The sequence below is a fragment of the Python bivittatus genome, unplaced genomic scaffold (assembly GCF_059951505.1).
Source record: "Python bivittatus isolate LINGU-HERP-01145 unplaced genomic scaffold, Pbiv_v1 ctg000480_np1212, whole genome shotgun sequence".
Classification (NCBI taxonomy): Eukaryota; Metazoa; Chordata; class Lepidosauria; order Squamata; family Pythonidae; genus Python; species Python bivittatus.
The window spans coordinates 23,064,532-23,078,650 of NW_028277075.1; the positions used below are offsets into that span (position 1 = coordinate 23,064,532).

Genomic DNA, 14,119 nt, shown 5'->3' on the forward strand with positions numbered 1-14,119 from the left:
GAAGGTGCATGGCAGCAGCCTCTATACTGAGGGTAAAGCTCGATAGAGGTAGGGCTGCCCTCCTCAGCCTCGAAGACCTTGCAGAGCTGGGGAGGGGAAGTTGGACATACGTGGGGGGGGGGGCAAAAGTATAGGCGTTAATGCACTTTGAATGCTCCAGAGATACAGATATCATCCCTGTCTTTTCTTTGGGATTGAGGAATTTTGTTCTATGTATAAAGAGCCACCAGGAGGGGGGACGTCTCGGGTACAACCCGGCGGAAAAAGGCCGATCCGCAAAGCAGCGCCAACTCCGCGCGGGTTTCCGCTTCCCCGCCGTCGCAAGGGGCAGCACCGGCCTTCGGCGGGGCCTGCAAGCGAGGCGGAAGAGCCGCGCGGTCCCGCCCACCCCAGTTCACCCATGGCGACTCGGCAAGGGCCCCGCGCAGCAGCGCTCGCCTCCTGATCGCCGGGCTTTAATTGCTGGCGCTGAGATGGCCCACCTGAGCTGGGTCCTGCAGCCGCGACCCGAAGCGGCCGAAGGGACCGCGGAGCAACCGGAGAGCTACCAGCTTCGCCAAGAGAACGAGCTGCAGGTGTTGGAGTCCATCTACGGACGGGACTTCCAAGACCTGCGTCTTGGCCAGCCGTGGAAGGTAATACGAAGCATTTGACCGGGTTTCCTGTTGTGCAGATGATGCCCGGCGTTTGCAAGCTGGGAGTCGTCGCGGAAGCTCACGTAGATTCAGATTTATTGATTTAGATATTAAACGGATTTGAAGGTGGCTAGAAGTTCCTTTTTTGAGACTGAACTTTTGGTCTTGCTTGCCCGACTCGCCCCAGTCCTGGTTTTCACCCAGTCCTTTCCTAAGGTGGTCTGCTTGAAGTCATTTAATATCTGAAGGTATGATAACGACCTACACCTTTTGCGTTCACACCCAGAATGGTTTAAAAAATCTCTGCCTTTAACTGTTCCATAATCCAGGGTCCCTCAACCTTGGCGACTTGAAGATGTGTGGACCAAGTCACCAAGGTTGAAGAACCCTGCCATAATCCACCCAAACAGCCATCCCATGGAGTAACATGGACTTTGAGTCCTATGGCAGCTGTGCCTCACTCTTGTGTATTTGTAACAGGGACCTATTTTGACCAAGTAGCAATCATTGTTTGCTACAACCTATCTAGCCCATGCATTTGTTTTGTCTGTCGGTTGGAAGGAAGTAAATTACAGCAGCTAAAAATTAGCAGCATGGTGCAGTATGCTTCAGTGGCATGACTTAATTTCAAGCAATGTGCACATGTGTACATATGCAAACAGAGAGATACACATGCTAGCTAATTTTAATGGATGCAATTCTTAATTATTTGTAGGGCAACAATTACTAAAACTTAGTTAACACCAAAAACAAAGGTATGGTTTTCTGTCCCTCACATTAAGTCTTTAAGATAATTTTATAGTTTTAATGGCTTGGTCTGGCGGTAGTAATATTCTTACTATTGTTTGAAACCTCACTCAGGTAATCTAATGAAAATGCAATGTGTAATTTTTGTAAAAAAGAAAATGGGACCACAGGGAATTCAGTAAGAATTCACTCACAACCAGAGAAAAACTGAAGAACCTGTGCTATAGAAATTCTTAGTTATGTATTTCTGTGGATTCCTAAAAACATATTTGGCACATATTCATCGTTATAAGTCCTGTTATTGCATGCACTGACAATTGCAGGGATGAACATGTACACCCAGCCCTCTCGGCACTTACTTTACCCCTTTCCCATTCTTGGCTGAAATGGGGAGAATTTCTCCCTGAATTTCTCAGGGGAAAAAAAATCTCTTAGTTTTGTGCTTAAATTCAAAACCCCACTAACTATGAAATTCTGTGGGTAACTTTGGAGCAGTAGTCTTTAGCCTAGCATACCTTCTGGAGTTGTTAGGGGAATAAAAGTAGGTTGCACCCATCCCCATGTAATCTGTGTGAAGCTCCCAGGAAAAAGAGTGGGTGTTAATGTAATAAATATGTCATCTCCATGTGTCAGTCATTTAAGCTGAAGGCATAAGAATGTATTTTGTGTTTGGGCAACCACAGGTATAAAAACTATACAACCCTAGTTATATTCCCTGAAATTAAAAAAAAAAAGAAACAGCATAGGAACTTGTAATTTTTATACCAATCCTAATACATACTCCCTTAACAGTGTTTTAAAATATTTGGCAGGGGTTTTTTTTAACAAGTCAGCTGTCAACAATGGTATGACAATATCCAGCCAATGATCTTCACCAAGACAACAAAAAACAAAAACCCTCCTGCTTTCTTCTCTGGTATTAATCACTTGAGATTATCTTTAGATTTTACATAGCACATGGCTAAGCCTAGAGAAACTTAATGGGAAACTAGGATTATCACCAACAAGGTGAGCTTTATCTTATGTCTCCTTCCTTTTCCTTCTTGAATTTAGTTTGAGACACATGAGTATCAAATTATTTCTTAATATCCCTAACTTTTTATCAAAATGAGCAAGTAAGATAATAAGTATCAAAGGGAATTGGGTTTTTTTACTTTTCCCGAGTGCTGCTGCTAAACTGTGAAGCCTTTTGTGAACGTTAAAAGAAAAAAAAAACTTACTTCACTGGCTGGTAAATTAAGCATAATTAGCAGGGTTATTACTTCCCCAAAGAATATGCTTTTCCCCAAGACATTTATATATAACACTTGACACAGTCTTTCTTTACTTAAAGCTCTTTCATATGTTTTGTTTGTAATTTCCCTTGAATACAAATCCTGCTTACCAGGAAAATAAAAACTTTGAATCCATTCTTGTGGTTAGATAGGAAAACTTGGTTGAGCCCAGTTTCTTATTAACTTTCTGATTTTTTTTTTTTTAATGTTCCAGATACGACAGCCTCCTGAAATCAATCTAGTCTTGCGACCTCAGGGCTTAACTGGTGACTGTGAAGTCTATGCCAAAGTCGACTTATGGGTCAAGTGTCCCCAAACCTATCCTGATATGTGAGTAAATAGCAAATCTATTTTATAATTTTTCTAAATTTAAAAAACAACAATTTTTTCTGAAAAATCTGGACATAGCATAGGAATGGATATGGATGAATGAAAGGATGCTTAATTGAGGAACCATGTATTGGGATGCGAAGCAGGCTGGATCAGGGCAAATATTCTGTGTTCTCCAAATAATTTGGAATATAGTTCTTACTGTTCCTTGCCATTACTCATTGTTCGTGCAGACAGGGCCTGATGGGGGTTGAAGTCACAAATATCTAGACAAACCAGATGGCTTCTCCTTGACATTGTTAGAGGATCGCAATCTGTTTTGTACATGATTGCATTCCTTTGAATGACCATATTTGCTACCCGAAGATTCCTTTTGTTGATACACATGCAAGGTGTTTCAATGGCTCAGAGTTCCTTTTACCAAGTTAAGGTGGTATGTCATCTACAATCCAAATTAGAGAAGGTGATTTTAGCATCAAATATTCATGGACTTGTGATATCTAGAATGGTATAATCCCATTTATATGACTGTATTTCAACTGGTGCAGAATGTAGTTACACAGATGCTTGAAGCTTCTAACACTGATATATATCACTTTTACTGCTGGTTGATACATTTCCAGGTTTAATTAAAAATGCTCTAGTGGCTTTCAAAGCCCTAAACATTTGGGCGCCAATTTGCCTGTAAGAATATCTGCATTCATATGATTCTGCCTGGGACTTCAGGCTTAAAAACACTGTGAGGAAACTTTACAAATATTTACTGTGGACATCAGCAACAAAGCTATCTGAGTGTTGCTTGATGTTTTTAGAATTTGGTCCCAAGAAATGGCTGACTTTACAATGATACTTTAGAAACTATTTAATCTAGACTCCTTTGATTTAAGATTAACTTTTTAATGTTTTCTATTGCTCGTTAGCTGTTTAAATTAATGAGTGTGGTATGTGCTTTTGAAATGTGTAAATGCACTTTTATAATCTTTTACTATGATTATGTTTTACTGTGTTTATGTAAGCACCATGCAGTAACAGGTGGCCTACTGGTCTTTTAAATTAATTAGTCAGTATATGTTTTCATCATTTATTGGGAGTAATAGTGCTGTGGTCTAACTTGGGTAACCCTTTGTAAAACTCGCCTTCTAGTGATTTGTTTTTCTTCCCTCTAGTGTTCCAGAAATTGAACTTAAAAATGTAAAAGGCTTATCAAATGAAAATATAAACGTGTTAAAATCCAAACTAGAGGTATTAGCAAAAGAGCGTTGCGGAGAGGTAAGTGTGTTAATTTAATTCTAGATGTTGAGCAACATTGTTGATATAACATTTGAGGTTGCAAATGGAATATAGCATACTGAATGTGTGTGTGTCTTTATTGTGAATATGAGCATATTTGTTATGTTACTATTCATATCTTTTTTTTTTAACCTGCTGAGCAAGAATAGAATTTTTTTCTTTTTCTGTAATTTCTGTTAGCTGAAAAGTCTGTACCAGAAGCATTCAGCGTATATGTTGCAGATTATGAACTAGCAGTCCTTCACACCACATGTACTAACACCTTTACCTTTACTCCCTAAGCAATCTGAAGATCGGTTTTGCTTCTAATAGCTGCTTCTGTAATACTGTGATCTTCAGACCATGCCATTTCTTTCTATAAATCATGACCAGATGTTTGTCATCTTTCTAGAATGCCCTTTCTTAGTGCTGTGCTGTGGTACTCTGTTCCCCAAAGGAGTTATCTAGATGCTTACAAGCTGCTATAAGCCATTACACTGTGTTTTTATTTTTATTTATTTACTGATTTATTTATTGCACTTCTGTACTGCTGTAATAAAAAAAGCAACTCTCAGTGGTCTTCAGTCAAAGAAAACTACAAAGGACAATAACATTGCAATACCATAATAATAAAAACAAAACAGTAATGAAATGAAAATCCATAAAATTAAATAAAGATAAAAATACACAGGCACAGGTACCAAACGCACTGTAGTAACAGCAGCACTACAGCTGAAAACCCCTACATAAAACTTCTGTTTTAACAGCCTTGGGAATGAAGTTAGGGTAGTTGCCAACCTTTGGAAGGAGGCTGTTTTATAGTTATTATTTCACACATTACTTGTTTTTTTTATATCCTCGTGTTACTTTTTATCACGCATGATTAGAGGATTTTTAAAATCTCTTTGATTGCTTTGTGAGTTCTCATTACAGTATTTAGGAGGGATAGCTATATGACTGTATTGTATAAAATCATTTCAGAATATTAACAGGGTCTCATTATTAGAGTTGGCAGTACACCATTGATGTTGAGACAGGTAGCAGCGTCTAGTTACCCTTGGTAAGCTCAGTGGGGGTAGATTGGATGGGAGACCCCCCCCCCCAGCTACAAAACTGTAGGTTAGATGGGAAGTTGAAAAAACTTTCCAGAAGAAGCAGTGACACATCACATACATAGTGTTCCCCCAAAAACTATACGGACATGTCTGTGAAGTCACCAGAACCTAGGCTTGTCTTGAAGGAGACATAACCTTGGTGGTGGCAAGCCTTCTCTTTAAGGATAAAGAATTCTCTGGAATTTAAGGATTTTGAATGGACTGCCTCTAACCCTATGGGCTATTGTTACCTGCCCTTTAGTACCAGGTGAGAATATGACTTTTACTCTCTCAGTTGAGACTTAGTTGCAGCCAAATCATGTCATTTCTCTCTTAAATGCTTGTTTTTCAGTGTTACTTGTTTGTTAGTGCCTGTTCTAAAGCAATGTAGTACTTCTTTTACTAGTTTATTGCTTTAACTTGTTTTTATGCATTGCAACTCACCATAAGATAATTTGTTATCATCCTTCAATAAGTGAGAATACATAGGTGCAAATGAGTTCTAGAATGTTCTACAGCACATGGAGGAAACTTGTCCAGTTAAGCGCTATCTGGATAGCTCTTATTTTCCCAAACTAGAAAATCCTGTTTTATTGTTTGATAAATTACATATTGTATATTACTTTCCAGCAACAGTGTGCCTAATGAAGTAGAGCAGAAATGTGTGGGTTTGTGTCCCTTTGAATCAATGTAGACTCCTGGTGATTGCCTGGACAAGTCCCTGCAGTTTTCTTGGCAAGATTTTGGAAGTGGTTTGCCATTGCCTCCTTCCTAGGGCTAAGAGAGAGTGACTGGCCCAAGGTCACCCAGCTGGCTTCGTGTCTAAGCCTAGTGCCTTAACCACTATACCAAGCTGCCTCTAGAGCAGAAGGCATTAATAAACTGAGTGATTGGTTCCTTTTTTTTTTTTTTGCAGCCAATTAAATGTAACAAAGGTACATTTATCACTTTCTGAAGTTACAAATGTAATTTAGATTTGAGAAGAATGAAGCCTAGATATCTACAGCAATTATGACTGTTACATCTTCTGCCAAAAGAAACACAAGCATTAATCTTAAACTTGGTACATCTTGATTATCTATTCAAAGCAGAAGTGATATATTTACAAGGATATGAATGTGCATTCAAATTTCATTTGTAAGGTGAACTATATAGTTAAATTAATGTGATAGATCAATACAAAGTTCTTTTTTTGACTGTTATGATTAGTGTTTACTGTATCATCTTTAATTGTCTGCATTGATAGTATAATGTTAATGCATTTCCTACAGGTTTATATGAATACTGTCAAGTGCAGATTGCTAATGACTTTTTATTATGTACGTATAGTTTCATTCTGAAACGCTGTTGAGTTATTTTGATCCTGCTTTCATTACCAGGATTTAGAACTCTAATACATTTAGAATCAATGTATTATGCCTTACCACCAAGGTATGCATTCAATAGAAATATTAAGGATTTTCAGTGCTGAGATGGGCCAGGGTCTTCTGAAACCAAGTTTAGTTGGGAAAGATGCTGGTTTAGTTATTTAGCTTAAAAGGAAAAATTCAGATCAGTTGTGTTTCATTGAAGGCTGTGGTACTGTACACACAAGTGCAGCCAGTGCAAGTACTTGAACAGCCTAGATTTTATTTTTGTCTTTTCTCCGTAGGTGATGATATTTGAGCTGGCAGAATATATACAGTCATTTCTCAGTGACTACAATAAACCCCCTTCAAAATCTTTCCATGAAGAAATGCTAAAGAATCAACAAAAGGAACAGGAGAGACTAGCCAAGGAAGAACAGCGGCGAATTCAAGACCTGAAGAAAAAAGAAGAACAGATGGTGAGAATATTTTAATATTTCTATCCTTACCATCTTATTTATTTCATTTCTGTTCATCTGAATAGAAAAAAGCTCATGCCTACAATCTGCATTATTTATTTATATGAGTATTTATTAATAATATACTTTTATATCACTCTTCCAAAGGAAGAAGGACTACACACACACACACATATATATTCATTCCATAAAAACAATTTAATAAAAGCCATCAACAATAAAACAAACTCCCATAAAGTAATTCAATAAAAAAAGTCAGAGTACAACCATTTAAAATGTTCAATTAAAAAGCAACCTGGTTCTTCACTGCAAAACATTCCCAAGGTTGTTCCAGTATGACAAAATATCTAACAACTGATCTGTGTTCTATCCTGCCTCGCATTTTAAAACACGCACACACACACACACACACACACAGAATCATCCTGTTCTGATATATAGTCCAACAATTAATTGAAGAACCAATTTTCATCTGATGGCCCAAACTAGCTGAATTGTTACCCATCTGGTCTCCAGGGAAAGGATCTTCCTCAGCTGAGACATCACCGTTGAGTAGCTCCTATTAAACATTTTGGAAGTCAGACTTTAGTTAATGGGCCACCCTAGCAGATTAAAATCATGGGCAGAATAATACAGGGAAATGTGTTCACTTTTATAACTAGACAGTAAATCATAAAAATGCATTAAATTTATCTTGTAGACTGGAGAATCGGGGTACTTTGGAGAGCAATCATAGCGTAGCAGTTATGGTACAGCACTCGGACTAGGGAGACTCAGATTCAAGTCCATCATTAGCCATAGAAACTTACTGGGTGATTTTAGGCCTTAGTAACTTCTCTCAGCCCAGCCTACCTCATCCCCAGGAAGTTTTTGTTATGGGGATAATGGGAGGTGGGACAGCTATATATGCAGCCCAGTCTCCTAAAAGAAAAATGGGATATGAATCTAACAGATAGAAGGCAAATAGTGCATATCTTTAAGAACTAATATTATGTCGTCATGTACAGGTGGTCCTCATTTAGCAACTGCCTTGGACAGTGACCATTCACAGTTACGGGATGAAAAAGTACCTTTGTGACCAATGCCTCATTTACAACCGTTGCAGCATCTCTCTCTCAGTCGCCTATTCACCATTACAGTCAGTATGCATTGTCCTGTGCCTGACCTTCCCCCCCCCCCCCCCGTTGCAGAGCAGAGAGATTGCCTAAACAAGAGATCTCTTCCAGAGCTGCTTTTCTCTGAAGCCCAGCATGTCCCTGAAAAGTGCTAACTGCAAGTTAACAAGCTCAGCTCTGTGACCTTAATTAGTTGATTAGAACCCTCAGCCAGCTGCTCTGCTGCCTGACACTGACAAGACCTTAGTTTTACACTGAAGGCTTTTTTGCCTCCTAAGCAGCTCTGGGCTTGCAGTGGTGATCAGCTGGTGCTAGCACATTCCTTTTGATGTGTATCCCCCATTGTGTGCCTGCTTACTCTCTTGTAATCCCTTTCTCTCCAATGAATGTAAATACAAACATCGGTTCTCTTCTTGCTAATTATCCCAGTGCCGGGATGAGTATTCCAGAGGGTAGGGGAATGGGGGAAAAGGGCTATAAAGTTTGCCCTTTTACCCAGCTTCCTCATGAGTTGAATTCTGAAAATCTTCCCCACTGTTTGGGCTCACTTGGCTGTTTGGGGTCATATCCTTCTGACATGGTAAAACAAACAAAAGCTGAACTAAAATTGTAAGCACAGTCACATGATTTTCACTTAGCAACCACTTCGCTTAACAACCAAGTTGCTGGTCCCAATTGCAGTCACTAATTGGGGACTACCTGTACTGCCAAAGCAATCCCAATTCCAGGAGGATACCATGATCGGTAAAAACAACAATAATGAATCAAGGGTAATTAACCTATTGATAATTCCCTATCATTTTCCAAATATAACTAATCAATTAGAGTGATCAAGACCATTGGAGAAGGGTGTGCACCACCGTCTCTTTCAAGGCATTTGACTGTAATATACCCCAGGGAAATCTTAAAACATATCCTGAACCCACCCAGTCAAACCTTTCCACTTGATGCTTATCAGTTGAAATGGACAAAGGCTGAGACTTGCAAGTGATAGATCAATGCCTTGCCCCTGTCATTGGGCTCCAGTACATTAACATGATCCCAACCACATTCAATAGTATCTGGGATGTGTCCACTAAACTTATAATAGCTGGTGTGTCAGCCTCCGGTGCAAGACATTTTGCACTCCCAAGTATCTTGTGAAATTGTCACAGGATTGTTCCTGTGGTTTGAGGCTCTCTCTTGCAAAAGATGAAAAAATGTGATAAACGGCTATTCTGGGATACAGTAGCAATCCAGATGTATAAGCATTCTTCATCTTCCCCGCCACCACAAGTCATCTTTCCTGTGGTTGGCCACATTCATTCTGCCATCTGTTAAATCAGCTTTCCAGTTAAAATCAATAGGACAAAAATTTATCATTTCAGGTTGTCATTCTATAAATATCTATATAAGTAGACTTGTTGTCTAGACTATAGTCCATTTGTGACTGAAGTTGCATTGGAATCTATAACACAGTCCATTGGTTCATCTGGATTATGTCTATGGTGGTCTCCTTTAGTGATTTAAGGAAGATGAATTTTGGAATTTAAGATAGGACCAAATCTGATTCCCTGTGTAATTTCTGTAGCATTGACCTTTAACATGTATATTGCAGATATTTTTTCCAGTTATATAACTCTTTTCCCATAGTGTAATTTCCCCCCAACCTCTATCAACAGTACCATTATTACTAGATAAACTTTACCATTGTTTAGTAGTAGTTAAACATGCTAAAAAAATTAAGAAATCTTTAAAAGTTACTTAGTAAAATAAGAGATTATTTTACAGCATATCAATTAATTTATTCCAGCAACGTGAAATTCTTGATGAAATTCAGAGAAGGGAGGAAGAAAAGAGAGAAGAAAGAAAAAGGAAAGAAATAGCAAAACAGGTATTATAAAAATATTTCTGTATTGCCGGCTTATAAGAACTATGTGTATCAGCCACTTTTTTTATCATTAGAATTCTTTATGAATGGCTTTAAAACTTCTTGATCCAGTTTTAGAGGCTGTAGGCCATAAACAACGTCAGTACTCTTTAGAAAGATTGTAGGCATACCTTTCCTTTGCTTACGCCTTGCCAAGGTTTTTGTGAAGCAGTTCATTCTCCCAAATTGAAAACATCCCCAAAGAAGTTTAAGATTGCATAGGAGCATTGGAATTTCTCCCATGGCAGGGAATTCTCAGAAGTGAGAAGTGCTGATCTATAAGGGAATGATAACCTGGGTCAGTGGTTTCCAAACTTGGCAACCTCAAGATGAATGGACTTCAACTCCCGGAATTCCCCAGCCAGCATGGCTGGCTGGGGAATTCTGGGAGTTGAAGTCCACATGTCTTAAAGTTGCCGTGTGTGAAAAACACTGGCCTAGGTTGTCTGTGGACTTGGGAGTGACAGACTTGCTTGCAGCTCATCTCTCCCTTTCAAAGAGCAGAACAGGAGTAGGCAGAAGGGGAGTCATAGGAATTGAGGAGAGCAGGAGAAGGCTGGTTTGGTATTCTTACCATAGGTTTATATGTACCAAACATAGTACAGTGGGTTTTACCAGTGCAGACTTTGTATTGCTTCCCTTTCATAATGGCTACAAATATGTTTGAGATAGATTACCCTTGTGCTTACCTTTTGTAAGTTGCTGAGTAATTTTGGACTTGCACTCAACAGAGGTTTGCATGCAAAGAACAGCATAGAATAAATATCTCTGCCTGTTGCCTCAGGCTGCAAGCTTGCATTGTCAACACTGACTTCTTGAATAATGTGGCAAGAAAAATAATATTCAGTTAAGAGAGCATTGATCATCCTTCAACACCCCCCCCATCCCCCATGGAGCTTCAGTCAGGAGCCCATCTACTGAGTTACTTAAAAGATTTGAGTGCATTAATGAGATTCACTTTCCTTTTTTTTTTCCTCCAGGAACGTTTGGGTAATGTCACTCTGACAAGACAAGATTCTTCAGCTGTTCAAGATGTCGCAGGGAATAAAATGACTGTCAGTTTGGCAGCTGGTACTACAGATCATGTAGGGAACAATAAATATCGTGCAAATTCCACAGGACGTTCAAAGTATGTATTACTCTATCAGAATGGGTTGAAATATTTTAAGAGAATTTATTGCTTTCACTCATGAAACTTCAGAAACTTCTTGTTTTTTGTAGATGACAATGTCATTTTGAATGGCATACAAATGATGTGAAAATTAACAAAAGAACAAAAAAAAGAATATTGCATGCTCTTACAATTACAAAAAGATTAACATTTGTAAGGCTGGACGAATACTTGTTTTCCATCAGACAGAATGTTCTGAAGCATTCTCTTCTCATTCTTTGTTTGAATAAGTATTCAATTGTCAGGGGACTTAGACGTTTGCTTATACCGTTATGTATATTTAATTTTCCACTTTTTTCTCTTTTTTAAAGTTAGATAAACTGGCTTAAATATAGTAAAACTTCAATTTTACAGATCCAGTATAGTAGACTTTGGATGCAACAAAAAAAAAAAATCTTGATTCAGACAGTATCATCCAACAATAGACTTGTCCATTGTTTGGCAAATCAGTCTGAGCAATGCTCATACATTTTATGCAGATTATATAACTCTTCTAATTTATGTAAAAGTTATATAAATTAGACTATTAGACTAAAAATGCTAATGTTTCATTCATTATGTAAATTCAGAGTTCATAGACATTCAGCTTTCATTGACACCCCTTCTTCCCAGGAGGTCCATAATGCTGAGGGTAGACTATATAAATAAATTAATTGTATAGTATGATAGGAACATATATGTAAAGTTAATTGATGAATGTAAGTGATGAATATTCATGAAGATTCTTTCTTGCTTATCTTTTTCTTTGAAAATAATATACATTTTCTAAAGATCAAGATATGGCTTGCTTTCAGCTGTTGCAAATGAACAGATCTCTTCTGATTTATAAGAGTTTAATTGAAATTAGAAATGAACCATGTTCTATGGAAATACATCAATTTGCTGTTAGTACTACACACTTAAACTAATATTTTGGCTGCCTTCTCAGTGAATTGAATGGCTGTGATATATTTAAACACACACACACACACACATCCCACAGAGTGACACATACACATATGCATACATATATATGTATCCCCAAATAAAATAATGTTGATGTTGGCTGTATAGGAGAGAGCGTCAGTATTCTAGCTGCAACAGTGAAGACTCTCCTGGGACGTGTGAAATTTTGAACTTCCATAGTAGTGTAAATGGTCAGCTTAAAGTGCACAAAGGAAAGTGTATAGGTAAGTTGAACATAAATATATTAGAAATGCAAAAATACTGTATATTGTTGTGTTTGTTCCTCCATTTCATTCAAAATAAAAACATCCTACATGTACTTTAGGATAGAGGGAAGTTGAGAAACCCCATTTTGTGATCTGGTGTTTATTTAACAGTTCAAAAGATCCAGTCCGCTCATCTTTTATCTTTAACCATTGTTAAATGTTACAAAAAGTAAATATATAAAATATGCATTCTTTCCAGTTCTGACATTGTGCTTTCTACCATTAGTCACATCAAATTAGGCCAAGAAAGATTTGATTTTTCCACAAAATGGAATCTCTGCTGGGTATGGAATAGCTGTGAACAGACATATGCAGGAGAGAAACCCCGGGGTGTGGCTAATGCTGTGCTGGTCAATCTGCTGTGCAGCTCCTTCTGCTGAAGTGACAAGCCGCTTCTGAAGTTGAATAGTAGTATGATGCCTTTTATGGTAGAAATAGTTGTGAGAATAATTGTCTCTCTATCATGGATGTGTGGCCTGCCTGCTTGGTGGATTGTGCATATAAAAATCTTTATCTGTATTTCTACCTAAAGACAAGGATGAAGAACTTGGTAAATCAATCTACAATGCTTTAGATATTTGTTCTGGCAACTTTGTCCAAGTGCATGAATGGGTACTTCAGTGGCAAAAGAAAATGGGAAAATTTCTCACGAGTCAAGAAAAGGAAAAGATTGAAAAATGCAAAAAACAGGTAATCGCTGTTTTGTATGTGTTTTATTTAGCCTTGCTGCCCTTTTGATTTTTGCATTGTGCAATTGCTACTTGAAAATAATCGAACATCAGGCACCTGAGATATGCTGTATAAAAACAGAAGTAAATTGATATTAGTTGTGAAAAGAGAGAAGGAAGGGAGGGAAAGAGAGAGAGATAGAGAAAAAGAAAGAGAAAGAAAGAAAGAAAGAGAGAGAGAAAGAAAGAGAGAAAAAGAGAAAAAGAGAAAGAAAGAAAGAAAGAAAGAGAGAAAGAAAGAAAGAAAGAGAAAGAAAGAGAGAAAGAAAGAAAAAGAAAGAACTTTTGCAGAGACACTCTGTTAAGGACTTATCAAATGTATGAAGCGAGATACAGTGGGGCAAAAAAGTATTTAGTCAGCCACCAATTGTGCAAGTTCTCCCACTTAAAAAGATGAGAGAGGCCTGTAATTTTCATCATAGGTATACCTCAACTATGAGAGACAAAATGGGGAAAAAAATCCAGAAAATCACATTGTCTGATTTTTAAAGAATTTATTTGCAAATCATGGTGGAAAATAAGTATTTGGTCAATATCAAAAGTTCATCCCAATACTTTGTTATATATCCTTTGTTGGCAATGACAGAGGTCAAACGTTTTCTGTAAGTCTTCACACACTATTGCTGGTATTTTGGCCCATTCCTCCATGCAGATCTCCTCTAGAGCAGTGATGTTTTGGGGCTGTCGCTGGGCAACACGGACTTTCAACTCCCTCCAAAGGTTTTCCATGGGGTTGAGATCTGGAGACTGGCTAGGCCACTCCAGGACTTTGAAATGCTTCTTACGAAGCCACTACTTCGTTGCCTGGGCG

At 38.1% G+C, this 14,119-nt stretch overlaps 1 protein-coding gene across 5 annotated transcripts in view; it reads left to right on the forward strand.

Moving 5' to 3' along the window:
- The first annotated feature begins 337 nt into the window (after positions 1-337).
- Positions 338-14,119, forward strand: part of EIF2AK4 (eukaryotic translation initiation factor 2 alpha kinase 4) — a 46,887-nt gene continuing 33,105 nt past the window's right edge. The window contains exons 1-8 of one of the 5 annotated variants that reach the window (XM_088145441.1): positions 338-635; positions 2,871-2,986; positions 4,153-4,255; positions 7,001-7,174; positions 10,082-10,162; positions 11,179-11,327; positions 12,423-12,538; positions 13,113-13,270. In XM_088145441.1, the coding sequence (XP_088001567.1) occupies positions 474-635; positions 2,871-2,986; positions 4,153-4,255; positions 7,001-7,174; positions 10,082-10,162; positions 11,179-11,327; positions 12,423-12,538; positions 13,113-13,270 (1,059 nt within the window). In that variant the 5' untranslated portion in view covers positions 338-473. The remainder of the gene's footprint in view (positions 636-2,870; positions 2,987-4,152; positions 4,256-7,000; positions 7,175-10,081; positions 10,163-11,178; positions 11,328-12,422; positions 12,539-13,112; positions 13,271-14,119) is intronic. The other 4 variants (XM_088145439.1, XM_088145438.1, XM_088145437.1 and 1 more) reach the window with 4 other exon arrangements.